This window comes from Solanum stenotomum, chromosome 5, assembly GCF_019186545.1.
Source record: "Solanum stenotomum isolate F172 chromosome 5, ASM1918654v1, whole genome shotgun sequence".
Classification (NCBI taxonomy): Eukaryota; Viridiplantae; Streptophyta; class Magnoliopsida; order Solanales; family Solanaceae; genus Solanum; species Solanum stenotomum.
In genome coordinates this window covers 37,221,277-37,243,727 of record NC_064286.1, presented here as the reverse complement: position 1 = coordinate 37,243,727, position 22,451 = coordinate 37,221,277, and the positions used below count along the sequence as shown (strand labels likewise).

The 22,451-nt window shown below is 36.6% G+C and overlaps 2 protein-coding genes across 2 annotated transcripts in view; one reads left to right on the top strand and one right to left on the bottom strand.

Annotated features, from left to right (window-relative positions):
* LOC125865145 (probable protein phosphatase 2C 10) overlaps window positions 1-22,451 on the bottom strand; it is an 878,192-nt gene that overhangs the window by 184,645 nt on the left and 671,096 nt on the right. The gene's annotated exons all lie outside the window — the stretch shown is intronic.
* Window positions 718-3,876, top strand: LOC125863906 (ubiquitin carboxyl-terminal hydrolase 20-like). Its single transcript, XM_049543878.1, has 7 exons — window positions 718-1,092; window positions 1,944-2,064; window positions 2,152-2,262; window positions 2,673-2,821; window positions 3,022-3,273; window positions 3,420-3,542; window positions 3,631-3,876. The coding sequence occupies exons 1-7, from the start codon at window positions 718-720 to the stop codon at window positions 3,874-3,876; spliced, it is 1,377 nt and encodes a 458-aa protein (XP_049399835.1).

Genomic DNA, 22,451 nt, shown 5'->3' with positions numbered 1-22,451 from the left:
TTTCCGAGTAAATACGATTAATTTAAGTTATGAATTAGGATAAGATTGAGTCACTGATAATAGTAGTGTAGATTGAAAATAAAGATCATATTAATTAAATATACTTTCATATCATATTCTACTCATTCAAATATTAATAGAGTGACTTTTGAAGATATACAAACAAAGTTGAGTGACCTTCTTGTTATAAAAGAAGAAAAATCATGACTTTCTTAGATAATTATCAGTAATTGAGTGACTGTTATATCATAGTATTGAGATAATCTACTAATTTAGACAATCTATTTAATTAAATCACTTTCCTAGTTGTAAAATTTAATTTCCAAGTCCCCCACCCCCATCTCCACCCCACCTCCAACCCTTTATATGTTTTTCTCCCATTTCGAAACCCTCCTACCTGTCAAAAGCCTCCGCAAAACTCCTAAGCAAAAAAAAATATTCAACTAATTTCTTCAAAGTTCAAATCTTTACCAACAAAAACACAATTGGTTTTCTTTGTTTCATCTTCAAAGAAAAGACCTTTATTAAATCTGTGGTTTTTCACATCATTTCAAAGCATACCCTTTTCTTAAAAATCCTAAAGAAATCATTCTTTACATTTTTTTTATTTGAATTTTTCGTAAATTTTTATCTACAGAAAATCCTTCATAGACCTAGAGTTTTCATACCCCCATTCTTCATTTATCTCTGGTTTTGTTGTTTATTTTTGACATCTCAATGGGAAAAGCAATTGCGGAGAATCTACAAAATTCACCTGATCGTGAAGCTCTGAACACCGAAGAGATCAGAAAAAACAATGTGGATTTCTCATTAGTAAAAATTGAAGTTGAAGAAAAATCAAAAGAAAAGGATTCAGGTTTAGATGAACGGTCACCGGTCCGGGTTGAACCCGATTCATTGACCATTAGTGTTGAATCTGATTCTGAGTCAATGGGCTATACTATTTTTTCTGATAGTAGTGAGCTTTCATATTCAGATTGTGCCGAATCGCTTCCTTTAACAGTTGTGCCTATTTCTTTTATTGAGCCCGAGGATTTCAAAGAGTCAGATGAAAAAACTATGCCTATTGAGCATATGCTTCTTAAAATGGTGGTATGGTTCCAACTTTTAACCTCTTTTAAGCCATAAAATTTACAATTTAACCTATTTTTATGACATCTCAGTTCTTAATTTATTCAATTGTGTAGTGAAATGGCATGGTTAGCTACTTTTAACCTCGACAATTTACAATTTTAGCTTACTTTTATGACATCTTTAACAATCAACTTAGCCTATTATTATGACATCTTTATCAATCGACTATGTAGTGAAATAGTGCGGGCTAAAAGCTTTTAAGCTCTTTTTAAGTGACACAATTTACATTGAAATAGCATGGGCTAACCTTTTTAACTCTTTCAAGTGATACAATTTATACTTTTAGCCTATATTTACTACATCTTAATCAATCAACTATTGTGGTAAATTAACCAGGCTAGCCACTTTACCTTTTTTAAGGTGATATAATTTTAGCTTTATTTTTATGACATCTTAATCAATATACTATCTAGTTAAATAGATAGGACGGGGCCCAATTTTTAGCTCAGTAATTGAAAATATAGCTAGCCACTGTTATAATAAAACTTTCAATTTCCAAAATAGCAACTTTTACGTGTAGGGCTAATCTATATTAGGTAGGCATTGAGATGTAATAGATTACTTATCAATCTCTCTCTGTCACAAGGGGTATGTGTGAGGTGTGTCGTACACACTATCTTGTGGTATTACACTTAATTTGTTGTTGTTGTATTGATATTCTATACATATTTGAGAAATATCCTAATTCTACTATGTTTAAGAATGTGACGATATTAAATAATTTGTCTTTTAAGTTAAATGAAGTGTTTCTTGTGTGTATTTAATCAATTGTTATTGTATCTAGTGCTTATGCTATTGTCTTGTTTTAGGGAGTTGACATGTGTAACTTAGGCAACACATGCTTCTTGAATGCGGTTGTGCAATGTTTTATGCACAGCTTGGTGTTGCTTCAGCTTCTTGCATCGTTTGATCATGTATCACCATGTGATAGTAAGTATCAACTTATAATTTCCCTTGATTTAAATCCATTTTAATGGCTTTTATACCTTAGCTGATTCATGTCATTTCTTGTTGCAGCTCACTTGACCGGATTCTGCGTAGTTTGCATGATTCGGCAGATAGTTGACCTTTCTATGTCTGGTGTCTCTGATAATGTCACGCCAAAGAAAATTTTTAGCCACTTGAGAGGTATGCTTTAATATATCTTGTTTGTTGATTTAACATGACATATATCCCCCCTCTTAGACAGAGACAGTGAGACACACATGGAAATGGGTAGGTTCACACAAACCTATGCTCCCGTCTCTAAACCACTTATAGTTAACCTTAGTCATTTATTTATTTCCTTTTTAAGTTTACTTTAATTTTACATCAAGGGTTATAATAACATTCTCATCAATGAAGTACATAAACGATAATTTGAGTAATAGAATTATTTTTAAAATAGAAAAGACTTATCAAGGACAATTGTAAAATGAATAATACTTTTTTTTACAGTAGTATCGATTATAGTTTGGTTGTGAACTTGTGCTTTGTGCCTCTGTGCCAACAATGTATATTATATATCTTTGTATTACTTAACTTTGTGAAATGATCAGATTTTTCACTTACTTTCCGACCGAATCAACAAGAAGATGCACATGAATTCTTACAATGCTTTCTCAATAAGCTTGAAATTTGTTGTAACAATTTAGAGCCACGAAACAACATTGTGAAGGAGGCCTTTGGTGGTCGCCTTGTGAGCATGGTAAGCATTACATGTTTGTTCTCTGTATTTCTAGTTGTTTTCATTTTTTGAACTGCTTTGCAATGCTTTTACTTGAGCCAAGGGTCTATCATAAACATCCTCTCTACATCCCAAGGGAGGAATGTATATACTCTATCCTCTCCAGACCCTACTTGTAAATATGGAATTTATGTTGTTAGCCTGTTTTTCTCAATTCACAGCTTCGTTGTTTCAATTGTCGTCATTTATCTGTCACACACGAGCCTCTAATCGATCTAAGCTTGGAGATTGTGGACGTTGATAGTGTACCAAAAGCATTGGAGTCTTTCACTAAAATCGAGAAAATTAAATTTTCTTGTGAAAAGTGCAAGACACAAGGGCCATTTGAGAAACAACTCCTCATCGATCGTGCCCCTTCTGTTGCTACCCTTTGTTTGAAAAGATTCAATAATGACCGGTTTGTTGTTCAGAAGGTGGACAAACATGTTTCATTTCCATTGGAATTGGACATGTTTCATTATACCAACAAAATAAATAATGTGAGTATCTGCATTCGGAGTTTTACTTACATTTTATCTTTTGTTAGTTGTTACATGATGTTGTTTCCTTTTCTCAACAGGAAGAAATGAAATACGATTTGTATGCAGTTATAGTGCATTCGGGGTTTTCAATCTCTTCAGGACACTATTACAGCTTCATTCGTTGTAATCCAAATGAATGGTACAAATTTAATGACGAGCAGGTATGGAAAATATTGAAATTTCCTTATTTTGTTAGATACGTTTTGAGTTTACGACAACTAACTTGATATTTGTTTGATTTTGTGATAGGTTCATTGGGTTCACGAAGATCATGTTTTGGCAGAGCAGGCGTACATTTTGTTTTATGCAAAAAGAGGCACTCAGTGGTTTTCAGATTATAGACAAATCCACAAACCCTTCGTAAATCTGGTTACCCCCTCAACTTTTTCATGCATTCCAAATAATCATGCTTCTGATGTTGGTGAATCCAATCACGCGGCAGATGACACATCTCCGAAGCCTACATCCAACAAGAGAATCAAAGGATACTATTAGCACTCGTTTAGTCTACAAACGGTTTACACATGGAAGATTTAAGGAAATTAGAAAGTAGAATACTTTATCTTATAAGTTAATTATTTGGTAGTAGTTGTTTACAGTAGGCTAATGCAACTTTTCAAGTATTTATTATTTCAATTTATGTGTTTAGATTATTAATATTTATTACTAGTTACGTTTAGATTATTAAGATTTATTTCTTTACCAAATTTACTCTTATTCTATTTTTATTTAACGATCAGATATTTAAAAAAAGTTCGTGTTGTAAATTCAATAAAAATCACTTTGACCACGTGATGTTCAAATAAATTTATTAATTACATATATTTACAATCAAGTTTTACATGTATATATATATATATATATATATATATATATATATATATATATANATATATATATGTCAATAAAAACTTGATAACATTAATTTTGGAGAATATAGAAAGAAAACTTCTCAATGCGACCCAATTCATCGGGCCGTGCGGGCACCTACTCCAACACCAAGTTAGGAGAACCCTTACCAACCAATGTTTAAACGAGCAATACGGAAATAAAAAAAAATTCTATGAAATTTATTTAATACTTTAAAACTTCATGAGAGCAACAATTTTAAATAAAGCCTTTATAAATGACTGAAAACCCTCCCCAAGGAACTAGTCTAAACAGGTACAAGAGCTACAATATGAATACAATTTATACAAGAAGATAAGACATAACTCACACCATAAGGAAAAGAAACATGGAAGTTTCTGGAAATCATCATCATATGTACTTATGAAACATCACTGACCCTGCAACCAGACTATGCCAAGTTGCATACCAAGAGTAGAATCGGTACAAACAACATTTAATGGTAGGCATATTCATCGGTCGATATGAACCTACCACATAATATCAAGTAAATAGAGATAAAGTCATGCAATATGAAGTTACACCATGCCACTCCTCTATTGCCTTGCCTGAACTCTTCCCTAGTAAAACTACGACTAAGCACCTCAAATATGCCACCCCAAGGCTTCCCAAGCGTACCTACATAGCACATTGATACACAATTAAAACCTAACCCATCTACCACATTAATGCACTGACTATCATGCCATCACTAGTCCAACCGGCTATCGGTCCTCTCTTTTTATTACTGATGACAACTCCCTAGCCTTTGCCAGAATAGTAACTGAAATCGACACCTTAGCTCAATTCATTCTTGGTAAGACTTAACCCAAGATCCCTTACCAACCAAGACCACCCTGACTAATAGAACCATTGCTTAGACCACTAAAGAACTGGGTCACCATAAACTCAATCCACTAAGCAAGTTAACTATTATACAGAATAGGCCATAAGTGTGTAGTTAGTAATATCCCTCAACCATCACAAGCATCACCTAACTTTGGTTCCTAGTACCACCCTTGATTTATATGCACAACCCACGACACCACAACCACATGTAAACCACTTAGAACAACAACCTTGAATATAAACCCATTCATAAAAACATGAAATAATAACACTTGAATCAATAATACCTAGCTAAATCACTCACATGATCACAACACAATATTGGGTCCTCTAATGGAACCACTAGCACATATTGGTCCTCTCATGGGACACAATTAAAACCTAACCCATCTACCACATCTGAACCAACCATATATAGCCATAGCATGCATGGTGTCCGAGCCAGTACCTGAGCTAACAAGAAAGCACATCAAGAATGCATAATCACATAGCACAACGAACAAACCACTTGAACCCACAAGTTACAATCACTAGTTCATATCATATGCTTCATATCATACATTGCACAATATGGTACTATAGGCAATAAACACGCATATATACAAAACCTTGTAGCACACAACCATCACCTATATATTAATGGCCCAACACTAAGCCCTATTATGAGTACACACAAGTTTCCCTTGATTACCACGTGTTCAGAATGTCTATAACCTAAAAATTTCATGAACACCTAGCCTTAAAATTCACACCAAGTCGTCCCAATAAGGAAATTCAAGATTTACAACCAAGCACTAGAGAAGTACCCCTAGTCAATATATGTTCCTTTCATAATATCAATAACAACATGTAACCATCCAGACCTTGTGCCCAAAGGACTAGGCATGAAATCTCCGGATACTTATAGGATTTGATGCGATAAAAGTAGATCTAACTATCAAATGGAAAGAAAACCTAGTCTACTTGGGCGCCAATCATCTGCTGGTGAATTTTTTTCCAGAAAATATGACTCCACATAATCACCCTTTGGTGAACAACAGGGAAAATTGGTAGACTTTACACCTCCTATATACGGAATTCTCCCTCCTCAATTGCTCCCTTCCCCAAGGTGCTTTTGGAGGGCTTTTTTGGAGCAGTACTCATCTATTTCCTCCTTCCATAAAGTGGGAGGATTATAAAAGATGACACATTAATTAGGTTCCTGATTTTATTTGACGTCTCGCTCTTGCTATAGTGGCGTCGCCATATAGAATGACTTTTCGCTATGACCAGATGACGTCAACCCAACCTAGAAAATGATTTAGGCCAAAATCTATCATGCTCAAATTTTAGAACTTCTTGCACGTCACTACCGAACCTTTGGGACTTCACATGAGGTTCCCCTTAGTATGACGTGTCGGGTCATTACACAATGATTACCACTTCTATTATTTTCTAAAGATTAATAAGCATGCATTTTATTTTGCTCACACGAACTTTATTTCTATTTTTAATTCACGTAACAATAAACCAATGTCTGATCTAACCCTAACCATAACCCATATAGTTAAGAAATTATAATAACTTGTAAATTTTATAAGAGTAGTATTTATTTTTATGAATAAAAATGAATTAAATGTTAAATTAAAAAGAGAAAATATTGATTCATATAAATGCATCAGTAGAATAGAATATATTGTGTTCTATAAAATGGACATTTAAGAAGTGATAGATGTGGTAAAAGTATCCATGGATATTTTTATTTTTTAAAAGTATACCTATGCCATCAGTTTTGGTGATAACAAAAATTAAAGCTTTCCTCATGATTTTTCCAAGTGAATATGGTTAATTTAAGTTACAAGTTAGAGCTAGGTCGAGTCATTGATGGGTGTAGATTCAAAAAAAAAAGAAGAAAAAGACCGTACAAAATAAATATAATTTCATATCATATTCTGCTCGTTCAAATATTAATAAGGTGACTTCTGAAGAGATATAAACAAAGTTGAGTGACCTTCTTATTACAAAAGAAGAAAAACACGACTTTAGATAATTATCAATGGTTGAGTGACCGTTATATCATAAAATTGAGATAATATACTAATAAAGACATTCTATTAAATTATTTCATTTTCCTAGTCGGTAAATTTACTTTCCAAGTTCCCCCACCCCACCTCCAACCCTTTATATATTTCCCTCTAATTTTGAAACCCTTTTACTTGTCAAAAGCATTTCTAAAACTCCTCATTAGAAAAAACATTTAACTAATTCTCTCAAAATCTCCAAATTCTTTCAAACTACCGGGTAGGCTGTACCTACGAGGCAATATATATGTATGGTACCACATAGCCTCAGACTTGCAGTTATTCATGGCACATGTACATTCAGACAGTTCAGATCAAATTATCATTGGGATCTAGGTAAGGGGCTAATATGGGTATATAGTGATTGTTTGTGTTCATAAGGACTTGTAGGGATTGTGTGATGTTCGTACTTGTCGTGCTTATAGAGGCCTGGTTAGGTTATTGCTTTTTATGTGTTTATATTGTATTATTGCAGGGAGACAAGGTATTGTACTTGTGTTTCACCCCAGCCCTTTGCGTTCTGTACTAATACTTTATTTTTAGCTTTCAGTTTACCTCACATGCTCGGTGCATTATTTTGTACTGAAGCCCCTTGTCGGGGGGAGCTATATTCATGCTTGTAGGTCTTGAGTGGCAACCAGACAAGCATGCCAAGCAACACAGCTGCCTATCCAACTGATTGGTTCAGTCATTTCTTCCAGGGATTTCAGAGTTGTAGAGGTTTGCTTTCTTTGTTGTTTATAGATTTTAGGTAGGCAAGGGCCCTATCCCGTCCAAGTGTTATATTCATATAGGCTTGTAGACTAGCGTATTGGGTTGTATAGCCATGTTATTGGTCATGTTGGCCTTGCTTTATGGTTGGCTGATGTTTGATAACTACTTGACATATGATTAGTTACATACCTATTTTTAGCTTCTGTACAGAGGTCATAGTGACTTTGACGGCCCACATAGCGTTTTTGCTTTCCTAGATACCATGGTGGCCTCGATGGCCAAAATATGCTTCTGTGCTATCTGGTTATTGCTTTACATAAACTGTTAGGAGTAGTTCTTTTCTTTGTAGAGCTGTGGAAAGGGGCCTCTGTGTGATTACAAATGCTCCATTAGCAAGTGGTTTAGCAAGGTCGACTCAGGCCTAATTTTTGGCATGAGGTGACAGTTTTGGCCCTCAAGTTTGGGGTGTGAAAACTAGCATCACGCACAAGAAAATTTATCTAAATCCTAACGGACTCCACTCTGGTGCTCAGAATTGGTTCGAAAACTCGTGCACATACTCAAACTATATTACCCCGCAATATTCGGCATACCAAACTCAATGGAGATATCAAAAACTGCCAATATAGGTCGTCTTAACAAAAAGTGGGTCCCATACCCGAGTCTCTATTGAAGCCAAAATCCACAAGGTTGTTTGAAATGAGTTGGATGCCTGGGACCCAAATCTAATGTTCTACCAGACTAGAATTGAAGTTCAAGAGCTAACAGAAACACCAAAATTGCATTCTAAAACTATTTACCCAAAGTTTTGACCAAAGTTAACTGTGCAAGTTTCAAAAGCTCCAAAATATAAAAACTCGCATAAAAACCAAATGAACGGTCAGGTGACCAACAGTTAGTCCCAGTAAGTCATAAATGACTTGGGGTCACTATGAAAAATCCTTAAACGTAAAAAGATATTACATAACTAAGAAAATGACCTAGTGGATAATTATAGTATCAAGGTATTTGAGTGTTTCAATATTCATCATCAGAATGCTATATATATGTACCAATGTCAAACAAGTGATAGTTGGTGATATGTACCAATGTCAAACAAGTAATAGTTGGTGATTTAACAAAACCAATAAAGAAATAAGATTTTGTAGCAGAATTCTTTTTTTTTATCATGGAAAATATCTTGCGAGATTTCAGTCTCATTGATTATAGAAGATTGGGATATTAGTGAGTGTAATTTATTTTAAATGTTTTCCTCCAAAAGATATTGTAGAAAAATTAATGCAGTACATTGAATGTTAGATTTGTATTTGGAGTCACTCTTTATGAAAAGTACATTGAATACATTTGTTAGCAAATAATAATGTAGCTACTTTCACAACCCAAAAAGTCAAAGTCATGATGGAACATAACCCGAGAACCCTAAATTGATGTATAAGCCGAAAGAAAAACACATATGAGACTTCCAAAGGGAAGTCAGGCCAAAACCAATAAAAACAACAAAGAAATTCCCAAAAGATGGTAGCATAAGTATAAAGAGCATCTCATACATTATTAGATTCTAAAAAACATCTCAAATCTTTGAAAGGTAGTTAAAGACTCTAAATGATAGATGAAGATCAATGGTGATCTGAAAAGCAGGATCTCACAATAACTTCGAAAGAGAAAGGATCGCTAGGTCCAATCAACTGCTATGAAGCTTACCCTGACTAGGATCTACATCAAAAAGGATAAAAGACGTAGGGGAGTGCAATACACTAGTACTCAGTAGGTTAGACCGACTGAGTATAACCGACTAAGAAGCCTTAAAAAATAAACTATGAAAAACTTTCACTTGCACGCAAAATGTTCCATCCCTGCATCAGTTCCGCCAATTGTATAATAACGGTGCGAATAAAGTAAACACACAAGGGAACAGATATTACTCAAATCAACATATAAGAAAGCTACACGACACAACAAAGTAGGTCAATTCCATGCAATGAGATGATGGAATGATGTTGTGGAACAAAGTGAAAGTCAAGAGGGGGTGGGGGGGTGAATTAAAATTCCTTAAGTTGAGTTTATGTGTAAGAAAGTTGACTCACCTGCAGATTAGTATAACAATATAAGGTAAGAGTAAATGTAGTAAGAAAAGACTTAGATAATTTCTATACTGGTTCGGAACATCGATGTGGTTCCTACTTCCAATCCCCTTGGGTTACAAGGGTTTCCTTAAAATCTTGATGAGAAGTTGGGTGTTACAAAGTGTTATGACTAAGAGCCCTGTGTGATATGCAAATCAGATCTTCTACTTTGACACAACCTCTACTTGTATAACCTACACTCAAATCTTTCTTTCTCTTTTCTTGTTTCAATTGTATACTTAAAAGAATACAATGTTTTTATGAAAGATAACATAAGACAATAGTACAAGTTCAAGTGAAGTACGTACTTCACAACTAAGGCTAGGAGAAGATTATATAGTATTTGAGGACTGCTCTTTTTAAGGAATAACCCAAGGGTATTTCAAATCAAGGATCTGAGTTGATTCCTTGATTTTGGTTGATTGATTCATGTCCATATTAGATATGTGCATGAGCAAACTGATTCCTTCCTTCTTTGGATATCTTCTTGTAATCTTGATTCTCTTCCTTCTCTTGAAGATCTATGTGTGGTCTTAATACTTTGTTAATTTGATTTTCTATCTCCCAGATCTTAGTCAGACGCTAGGATTGTGATGACCATTATTCTGTATTCCTTGAATGGTGGATTTCCTTTCTTGTGTTGCTTCAGTAAGTGCATATTAATTCTTCCTTTCTGGTAGTACTTTGATGTCCTTTCTTTTTGAATTACCTGCATGCGATTTATCAACATATGGGATAAGTATTTCCTTATAAAAAAAGTAATCGATTATATGACGCTATTTATCTCCCCCTTTTTTTTATAATGACAAATAATTCACAATTTAGCATAAACCCTAAAGATATAATGAAACTTCCTCGATCTGTGTCTTTCAGAGTTTTCCAAGAGAATTATATAGCTCCCGCTGGATGTAGGCTGAATGATTTCCCTGTCTTTGTTGTGTACTGTCTAAGAAATTGTTGGGACATGTTCTCTCTTTTTGGCATAATAAAAAAGAGAGAGAGTAGAAAAAATATGACAATTAACCAGAACAAGCAATAACAGATAAAAACCAGAGTAGGAAGGCAGAGTACCTTCAATATACAACTCGAAAAATAAAAGAGGGAACCTACCCCATAGAAATATTGTCCAGGAGTAGCAAAAGGATAGGTAGAAGTGAGGAGCTCTATTAATCACCCAGAAAGTATTTCAGGATGTTGATAACCTTCCCACAGAAGGAATTATAGGATATTTCAACATCTGAACCGGTTGACCGTGGAGATGCCTTCCTATTTTATACCAGTTATTGCAATATGCAACTTTCCAACATCTGTACTAGTGTCCTTCTGAATGTGAAAGTCCTTTTCAACCACATCTTGGAAGACTCCAGTCCCCGTTCCACAACAATAATGCGAGTTTTCAGTTCATCAATGTCCTGTAGCAAGAGAGCAGTTGACTCTACAGATATTTTAGTAGGCTTGAAAGTCTCAGTAGTGGCGCAGACATAATCCTTTTTAACCCATTTGGTACCCACTTGAAAATACCCCATACCTGAGAAAGTATGAGAATCATAAGTGGCATTAATCTCAACAAGTGTGAACATGGAGAGGTCAACCAGTCGATCCACCAAAATTCAAGAGATGAGCAGTTCATATGGGAGACTCACGGAAGTATTGGAGTCCTCAACACTTTCTAGAATGTACTCTTTGAACCAGGTCGCCCAGTTGATGTAGTATTTTTTGAGAAGACAATATAGCATGAACACATCCCTAGTCGAGATGCTACTTAGAGAACCTTTCCTGGGAGAATAGTGGTGGTAATGATGTGCGCCAAAATGCGATGTTCGAAGCATAGGGACAAGGGACCAAAGTAAGATAAGTCAGCATCGGGTTCATCCATGGCTATTTTAGCACCTTTTAGGGACATCTCAAAGTCATCAACACCAATCATGTAAGGAATTACACCAAAGATTTAGTACCAAAAACATCCTCGAACAAGAGATCATTAACAATAATACAACTACTCAGAACGAAAGTTTCAAACTCACCACTGCCATTAGAAATACAAAGATTTGCATAAAACAAACAAACAACCTCTTAGAAGAAATCAAGATCACATATACTAAACAATAGAGAGAGCTTCTAAGCTTTGAGAAAGAAGTCTACCAGACAGTGGGAATCCTTCAACTGGCTTAGATTGATTACCCTTCCAGGAACAATGGGTCGAGACTTGAAGTTTTCATACTTGTTTTTCTGTTAACCTCCCCAAAACCTTTTCATGTCTTCATGTGAGAGATATTAAGAGGCATTAGGGTGAGGTTTCATCTAATCCTTCTTCTTTTTCATAGAGAAGGCTTTTTTTTTGAATGAAGGAGAAGGAGAGATCGAAGATTCGTCTGAAGAATCGGAGGAAGACGTGATGTTTACTTCGAGGGAGCCCGAAGGGTTATGATCGGAGCTTTTTAGAGAAGCCATAGAGCGAGCTCTTTTTATGATTTGGATGAAGAAAGAAGTGGAAACGATGAAGAGAAATAGAGAAGAGGGGAAGGAGAAGGGTTTAGAAGAAAAAAAGTTGGGGTATGAAAGAGTGACAAGATGGAAAAGAATGGGTTTTATGAAGAAGAGGGACGGATGAAGCAGAGTAATTATTATGGAAGCAGAAAATGAAGGGATGAGAATTAATAACAACACAAAAAGGAAAAAAACATAAAAAGGTAAGTAAATCACATTAATGAAAAGAAGAGATACCGAGACAATTACGGAGAAAACAAAATCTTTCCTCAAGCAGGGGTTTTGTAAAAACATCAGCCAATCAATTTTTGGAATCAACAAATTCTAAAGAAAAATCACCATTTTCAACATGATCACGAATAAAATGATGCTTAATATCAATATGCTTAGTCCTAGAATGATGCATATTATATTTAGATAAACTAATAGTGCGGTATTATCACAAAAAAGGGACATACTTATACGAAAGATCATAATCAAGTAATTGATGCATCATCCATAATAGTTGAGCACTACAGCTTCCCACAATTAGATATTCCAATTCGGTGGTAGATAAGGCAACCGATGTTTGTTTCTTACTATGCCAAAAGATCAGAGATTGACCTAGAATTTGGCAAGTACCACCGGTGCTTTTTTTATCATTTTTGTCACCTCCAAACTCAACATATGAGTAGTAAATCAAAGTGCAAGGAGTGAGGGTACCATAATCCTGAATATGTAGTTCTAATGAGATAGTGTAACACCTCAGACTTCCAGAAAGGGCTAAAAGGGGAATTTGGGCAAGTCCACCAATCCAAAATGGACCATGGACTCTTCACTACATCCTTGAAGGTTAAGGATGTCGTGAGTGACCATTCAGTAATGTTATGGGAGTGGTCACCTAGACGGCACCCTAGATCGTTCGTGGTGACTTGGATGACCCGTCTAGGGGTCCGTACAAGTTAGCTAGTCAAGAAGGTTGCACCCAAGTCAGGTCTTGAGTGTTGGGGAAACTTCAAAAGATCACATCATTTAGCACAAAATGAATTTGGTTTCCCAATACCAATCAAATAAAAGGTCTTTGAGTCCTCTTTCCAACGCCACCAAATTTGTCGAATTTCGAGATCGGAGTAAAAAGTTATGCTTATTTTAGTGAAGCCCTGTCAGGCACAACATCTTCTCGACCCACTTTACGGGCCATGGTGCTCTAAACGGCCTATGAAGCCTACCTTAAAGTCACTTAATCAACTTTTAAGTGAGGTTGCACCCCTAAAGTCACTAGTTAAGGACCACATATGTCAAAACGGTCTGTGAAGCTCCACACAAACTGTGAAGTATTCTGTGAAGGAGACTTGTCAGACTTAGAGTTTAGGGTAAACTTCAAATAATCATATGATTCAGCACATAATGAATTAAGTGGCCCATGAGCTATCGAATTAAATATCTCTAAATCATGTGTCCAACGCCACCGAGCTTGCCTAATTCCATGCTCGTAGTAAAAAGTTATGCTTGAAATAGTGAAGCCCTGTCGAGCAGACCATCTTCACGACCCACTTGATGGGTCGTGGTGCTCTAGATGGCCCGTGAACCCTGTCTTGAAATAACTTCGTGAACTTTTAAGTATGTCCTTTAATGCTTAAATTACGTCATTTTGCTTAGTCTAAGATTATTAATCTAGTTAGACACTATCCAGAACCCTCATTCTTATAAAGTCATCTAACTTAGAACAAAAAGAAGAGAAAAGAGGTGATAGCTTTCCCAAAAACAAGTAGAGGTCTTCTTCAAGTTCATCCCTGAAAGCCAAAGGATTTCTCCTTAGTTTTCATCACCAGGTACGTGGGATTTCAATAATTGGTTCCTTTCACCCATTAGGTCCCTAGAATTCAGTCAGTTCTTCAAGTTCTCATAAATTGTTCAAACCTAGGGTTTCCAAAATCTTGGAAATTTATCGTGACTTTAGCTGTCAAAGTTCCACGATTCTAAATAACATATTTCTTGGAAAATTTGCATAGTTCCATGTATAGAATTCAGAACCCTAGCTTGTATTAATTATCAGTATTCATGAATCATACTTGCTAGGCAGATCAGTCAGAAAGTTGTGCTTCAAAACTCGAATGCCATATATTTCAATATATTTATGTTGCATTTTCAGATAGTGTGTCAGTATTTTGAGCTAATCATTATTTCAGTTGCATATAGCTATATACATATTCAGTTGGGAGTAGACATAGCACCGAGTGGACTAGGGTTCAGTGTACCCTCACAGTCCTAAAACTGCGTGCCAACGTAGGTTCAGAAGTCCCCTCTGTTGGGCATCAATTTTAGTGATCACGCTACAATCATTCCTTTATACCCCTGTCAAGGTATATTGGGTCCTCTCGATGGGGAGTATGCATCTGACTCTATGTTTAGATCAAGTTGTTTATGTCGGTTAATAGTAGCTCCCACACTCATACTCTTATTGCATTTACCATGTTATCGACATTTACTTCAATATACAGTTCAACATGTTATCTTCATGATTAGTTCTTTGCCATTGCATCAAGTTCAGTTTTCAATTATACTTCAGTACAACCTATTTCCATGTTCAGTCTATATTTTTCAGTCTATATTGCTGAGTTTATATTGTTCAGCTTAGTGTCTATTATCCTGTATATTTAGTACATTCAAAGTACAGACACATAATTTGTGCTACTTCATTATATGATATTGGTTCAAGCGCTCAACATCCAGATCATGCTTAGTTCGATTTCCAGCCCATACTCAACAACTTCAGTGGTGAGTCCTCATAGCTCAAGGACGTTTCTTATGCTTGCTTTAGTTAGCTTACTTTCAGACTTTCAGTATTTTTTTGAGTTAGCTTAGGACTTGTCCCAGTAACTCATTTGTAGCAGAGGCTTTTGGCCATAGAGTTAGTGTTAACTGTTTTGGGGTTGTTTCCATAGATATTTAGATATATTTTCATTTGGAGTCCTTTATTTTTGACTCATTTATTCGTTATGCTTCCCCTTATCTTAGTTATATATTCAGTATGCCTGTGATATGCCAGATTCATGGTTAGCTTGTGGTCACTTGTGATTCTAGGTCCCGTGTTACGTCTAGGGGTAGCCTCAGAGTATGAATAACTTGGTATCAGAGCACCAGGTTCAAGAGTCCTAGGGTATCTGGAAGTCGCACTAAGTAGAGTTTCTTTCATGAGTGTAAAGCATGCCACACCTGTGAGGGGGAGGCTACAAGGTGTTCTAAGAAAATCTTCCCTTCTTTCTTTTCCAACTCGTGCTATAGAGTATAAAATCTATTTAAACTCATTCTAACTCCTACTCTTTATATTTCGAAAAATGCCTCCTAGAAGAGCTAATGCAAGGAATTAGCTAGCAGCTCTAGGAGACCCATTAGTGAGCAAGTAACGTCTACCAAGTTTAGGGCTACTTTCCAAGTTCTTGCTCAGTCCATGACCGCCTTGGTCAATTAGAAGGCTATGGCCCTAGCTCCACCGCAGATTAGCATTGCTACATCAAGAACCCGGGACTTCACTTGCATGAACCCTCCGGAGTTTCATGGGTCTTATCAGAAGAGAATCCACAAGATTTTCTCAACGAAATCTAAAAGGTATCAGACATTATAGGTAACATTCAAGTCGAGAGTGCAGATTTGGCTGTCTATCAGTTGAAGGGAGTGGGCCTACCCTTAGTACCAGTAGTGGAAGGGTAGTAATTCAGCACCAGTAGATCGATTAATCTCCTACATTATGGCCATAAAAATAATTCTAAATGGTATATCTATCATCTTATTCGGGTTAAGGGTTCAAACTCAAAAACCCCAACTTTTGAGTCACTCCCAGTCATAAATGAGTTTCTAGAAGTGTTTCCAGAATATCTTCTCCGAGTTTCTCTCGAAATTGAAATCGACTTTAGAATAGATCTCTTTCTTGATACCCAACCTATTTTGATTCCTCCTTACAGCTTAAGGAATTAAAAGAACAGTTGAAAGGCTTTCTAGGTAAAGGCTTCATCAGACCCAGCATCCCTACATGGGGTGCTCATGTGTTGTTTATGTGAAAGGAAAATGGTTCTCTCAGGATGTGCATTGACCATCTTCAGTTGAACAAAGTCACAATCAAGAATAAGTATCCTATCCCCAAAATCAATGACTTGTTCGACCAACTTTAAGGTGCTAGTTTCTTTTCTAAGATATACCTCAGATGCGGCTATCATCAACTTAGAGTGAGAGATAGTGACATCCCGAAGACAACCTTCAGGACTCGATATGGTCACTATTAAATAATAGTTATGTATTTTGGACTAACAAATACTCCTGTAGCTTTTATGCACAATGAATATGGTGTTCAAACAGTAGTTGGACTTGGTCATCATTGTCTTTATTGATGATATTGTCATTATTCTCAGAGTGAGGAAGAGCATGTGCTTCATCTGAAAGTTGTTTTGCAAACCCTCAAAGATCGACAGTTATTCGGTAAGCTTAGAACATGTGAATTTTGGTTACAGTCTATCGCATTGCTTGGTCATGTGGTATCCAATGAAGTGATTTGAGTGGATTCTCAAAAAATTGAGGTAGTACAACACTGACCCAGACCCACCTCTACCACTTATTACAGAAGTTTCTTGGGTTTGGCTACCTACTACCAGAGGTTTGTTGAAGGATTTTCATCCATAACTTCCCCTCATTGACTAAGTTGACTCAGAAGAAGGTCAAGCTTCAGTGGTCAGATTAGTGTGTGAAAAGCTTTTCAGAATTGAAGACCAGGTTGACTACAACTCATGTCTTAACTCTACCAGATGGGCCAGACATTTATGTGGTTTATTTTGATGCATCCAGGGTCGGCCTAGGTTGTTTGTTGATGAAACAAAGTAAGGTCATAGCTTATGCTTTTACGTAGCTTAAGGTCCACAAGAAGAACTACTGGACTCATGACCTCGAGCTTGCAGCCGTAGTGTTTTCCTTAAAGGTTTTGAGGCACTACTTTTACGGTATTCATGTTGATGTGTTCACCGATCATAAGAGCCTCCAGTACGTATTCACCCCGAAAGAGTTGAATCTTCTTTAGATAAGATGGCTTAAGTTCCTCTAAGACTTTGAAATGAATATGCTCTACCATCTGGGTAAGACCAATGTAGTTGTTGATGCCTGCAACAGACTATCCATGGGTAGTGTGGCACATGTTTAGGAAGAGAAGAAAGAATTATCCAAATATGTTCACTGGCTTGCTCGCTTAGTAGTTTTCCTTATGGACACGTCAGATGGTAGTGTAATTGTTCAGAATGGGTCAGAATCTTCATTGGTAGTAGAGGTTAATGAAAAACAAGATGGTTATCCTATATTACTTCGGTTGAAAGGTACAGTTCATCAGCAAAGAGTAGAGGTTTTCTCCCAAAGGGAGATGGTGTGTATCGTTACCAGGGTCGCTTATGTGTTCCTAATGTGAGTGAGTTGAGGAAGAAGATCCTTACAGAAGCCCATAATTCAAGATATTCTATTCATCCAAGTACCACTAAGATGTACCGTGATCTACAACAAGTCTTTTTGTTGAATTGTACGAAGAGAGACATCGCAGATTTTATGGCTGAGTGTCCTAAATATCAACATGTTAAAGTTGTCAATAGGTGAAAGTGGAACTTCAGAAACCAGGAGGTGTGACTCAAGAGATTAACATTCCTACATGGAAGTGGGAAATGATAAACACGGGATTCCATTATGGGTTTACCTCGTACTCGCACACAACATGACTCCATTTGGGTCATAGTGGACAGAGTCAATAAGTAAGCTCACTTCTTGGTTTTCAAGACTAAATATTCAGCGGAGTATTTCACCACATTTATATTAGTGAGATAGTCAGGTTGCATGAAGTACCCTTATCTATCATTTTAGATAGGGGTCCTCAGTTTACCTCTCATTTCTGGAAATCATTTCAAAAAGGTCTTGGTACTCAAGTAAATCTCAGTACACTATTTCATTCGCAAATAAATGGTCAGGCAGAGCGTTAGACCTTAAAGGACATGTTGAGAGCTTGTGTTATCGACTTCAAAGGTAATTGGGATGATCACCTACCACTCATAAAGTTCGCCTATAATAATAGCTTTTATTCCAGTATTCAGATGAGCCTGTATGAGGCACTATATGGGCATAGATGCAGGTCTCTGATTGATTGGTTTGAAGTAGGTGAAGCAGCCTTGATTGGGCTTGATTCGTTTCATAAGGTTATGGAGAAAGTTGAGTTCATCAGAGATAGACTAAAGACAACTCAGATTCATCAAAGTCTGATGCAAATGTAAAGAAAAGGGACTTAGAGTTTGAAATTGATGATTGGGTTTTCCTGAAACTGTCACCCATGAAGGGGATGATGTGATTTGGCAAGAAAGAGAAGCTCAGTCCCAGGTATATAGGTACTTATAGAATCCTTAAAGGGTTTGAAATGTCTCTTATGCGTTAGAGTTGCCAGCAGTGGTTAATCCAATCTTGCACATTTCCTTGTTGAAAAAGTGTGTGGGTGATCCGACATCGATAGTACCATTAGAGAGTGTGGCTGTGAAGGATAGTCTCACTTATGAGGAGGTGCCAGTTGAGATTCTTGACCATCAAGTTCATAGGTTGAGAAATAAGGAATTTGCTTCATTAAAAATTTTGTGGAGGAGTCAATCTGTAGAGGGAGCTACTTGGGAAGCAGAAGCAGAAATGATGGCCAAGTATCCTCACCTCTTCCCTTCCGATTCCATTTCAGCTTAAGGTAATAGTTCCTCTCCATTCTCTAAGTTTACTCTTGTGTAATTCAGTATCAGTATCTTGTTCCCTCAGTTTTCATTGCATTTCAGCATATATGCATGTTCATGAAACTCAGTTCAGTTAGATATTAGTTTCTAGTAGTCAGTGGTAGGGATTGCTACTCTTTACCTCCATACTCAGCTTGTTTACTCTTCATTGAAGGAAGAATTATCCCAAAGGGAAGATGTTGTAACACCTAAGAGTTACAGAAAGGGCTAAAAGGGGAAATTTGGGCAAGTCCACCAATCCAAAATGGACCATGGACCCTTCACGACATCCTAGATGGTCTATGTAGGGGACCACGATCCATTAAGTTTGTGGTGAGTGACCATCCAAGACTGCCCTAGGAGGGGTCACCTAGACTGTTCCTTAGACGGCTCCTGGTGATTTAGATGGCCCATCTATGGTCCGTACAAGTTACCCAATCAAGGAGGTTGCACCCAAGTCAGTTCTTGAGTGTTGGGGAAACTTTAAACAATCACATATTTTAGCACAAAATTAATTTGATGGCCTTAGACCTATCAAATTAAAGACCTTTGAGTCCTCTTTCCAACGCCACCAAGTTTGTCTAATTTCGAGCCCAGCGTAAAAATTTATGCTCTTTTTGGTGAAGCCCTATCGGTCAGACCATCTTCACGACCTACTTAATGTGTCGTGATGCTCTAGATGGCCTGTGAAGCCTGTCTTGAAGTCACGTCGTCAGCTTTTAAGTGAGGTTGCACCCCCAAAGTCACTAGTTAAGAATCACAGATGTCTAAATGGTCTATGAAGCTCCACACAGACCGTGAAGTAGTCAGTGAAAGAGACTTGTCAAACTTAGAGTTTAGGGTCAACTTAACACAATCATATCTTTCAGCACAAAATTAATTAGGTGAGCCATTACCTATCAAATTAAAGATCTATGAATCCTCTTTCCAACGCCACTGAGTTTTCCTGATTCCAAGCTAGAAGTAAAAAGTTATGCTAGAACTAGTGAAGACATGTTGGGCAGAGCATCTTCATGACCCACTTGATGGGTCGTGGTGCTCTAGACGACCCGTGAAGCCTGTCTTGAAATCACTTCATCAGCTTTTAAGTCAGGGTCGTAGTGGTCTTTTTCCTTATGTGTTTGGTACTTAAACTACATCGTTTAATGCTTAAATTATGTTATTTTACTTCGTCTAAGCCTATTAATCTAGTCAGACACTAGCCAGAACCCTCATTCTCCAAAAATCATCTAACTTATAACAAAAAGAAGAGAAAAGAGGCGATAGCTTTCCAAAGAACAAGTAGAGGTCTTCTTTAAGTTCAGCCCTGAAATCCAAAGAATTTCTTCATAGTTTCGTCACCAGGTATATGGGATTTCACTAGTAGGTTCCTTTCACACATTAGGTCCTTAGAATTCAGTCATTTCTTCAAGTTCTCATAAATTGTCCAGACCTAGGGTTCCAAAATCTTGGAGATTCATTGTGACTTTAGCTGCTATAGTTCCACGATTCTAAATAACATGATTCTTTGAAAATTTGCTTAGTTCCATGTATAGAATTTAGAACCCTAGCTTGTATTAATCATTTGTACTCATGAATTATACTTGCTAGGAAGATTAGTCAGAAAATCATGCTTTAGTAGTCAAATGCCACATCTTTCAGTATATTTATGTTGCATTTTTAGATAACATGTCAGTACTTTGAGCAATTAAGTATTTCAGTTGCATTTTAGCTATATACATATTCTTTTGGGAGTAGACTTAACACCAAGTTGGACTAGGGTTCAGCGTACCCTCATAGCCCAGAACTACGTGCCAGTGTAGGTTCAGAAGTCCTCTCTATTGGGTATCAGTTTTAGTGATCACACGACAGCCATGCCTCTATACCCCTTGCAATGTATATTGACCTCTCAATGGGGTGTATACATCGCACTCCACATTTAGCTCACGTGGTTTATGTCGGTTGATAGTAACTCCCACAATCATACTCTTATTGCATTGACCATGTTATCAACATTTACTTCAGTATACAGTTTAACATGTTATCTTTATGATTAGTACTTGATCATTACATCTAGTTCAATTTTTAGTTATACTTTAGTATAGCCTAGTTCCATATTCAGTCTATATTGTTTAGTCTATATTATTGAGTTTATATTGTATAACTTAGTGTCTATATCATGCATGCTCAGTACATTCAAAGTACTGACGCATATTTTATGCTACATTGTTGTATGATGTAGGTTTAGGCGCTCAACATCTAGATCAGGCTTAGTTCGATTTCCAGCCCATACTCAGTAACTTCAGTGGTGAGTCCTCATTGTTTGAGGGTGTTTCTTTATGCTTGGTTTAGTAAGCTAACTTTCAGACTTCTAGTATTTTTTCGGTTAGCTGGGGACTTTTCCCAGCAACTTATTAGTAGTAGAGGCTTTCAGACATAGAGTCATTGTTAAGTGTTTTGGGGTTATTTCCCCAGATATTCAGATATATTTTCATTTGGAGCCCTTTAGCTTTGACTCATTTATTAGTTATGCTTCTGCTTATCTTAGTTATATATTCAGTATGCTTGTGATATACCATACTCAGGTTAGCTTGGGGTCACTTATGATCCCAGGGCCTGTGTTACATCTAGGGGGTAGCCTTGGGGCATGACAAATAGCGAATAATTCGCTTTACTACAGTAAGGTGAGAATCTTTTGGAGTAGACTAAAAACGTGAACACTTGCACACGCTAAACATAATGTCTGGTCAACTTGTAGTTAAATAGTGTATAGATTCGACCATTCCTCAATACATTTTTCATCAACATCTTTTCTTAGTGCATGTGGATGGACTCATGGGAGTTCCATAAGCTTTTCCTTTTTCTAGCTCAAACTTCTTTTTGAGATCCATCGTGTATTTGGTTTGACTAATAAAAGTTCCATTAGTCGACTGCTTAATTTGTAAGCCGAGAAAAAACATGAGCTCTCCTATTAGACTCATCTCAAATTCTTCCTTCATAAGATTAGCCAAACTCTCACACAGAGAGGAGTTAGAGCTTACAAAAATAATACCATTGACATAAATTTGAACAATTAAAATGAAGGATCCGGATCTTTGGATAAAAGAGTTGCATAAATTTTCTTTCTTTGAAAATTGTTATTGAGTAAAAAATTGCTTAATCTCTCATACCAAGTTTTTGGGGCAAGTTTGACACCATACAGCGCTTTCGAGAGTTTGTAAACATAA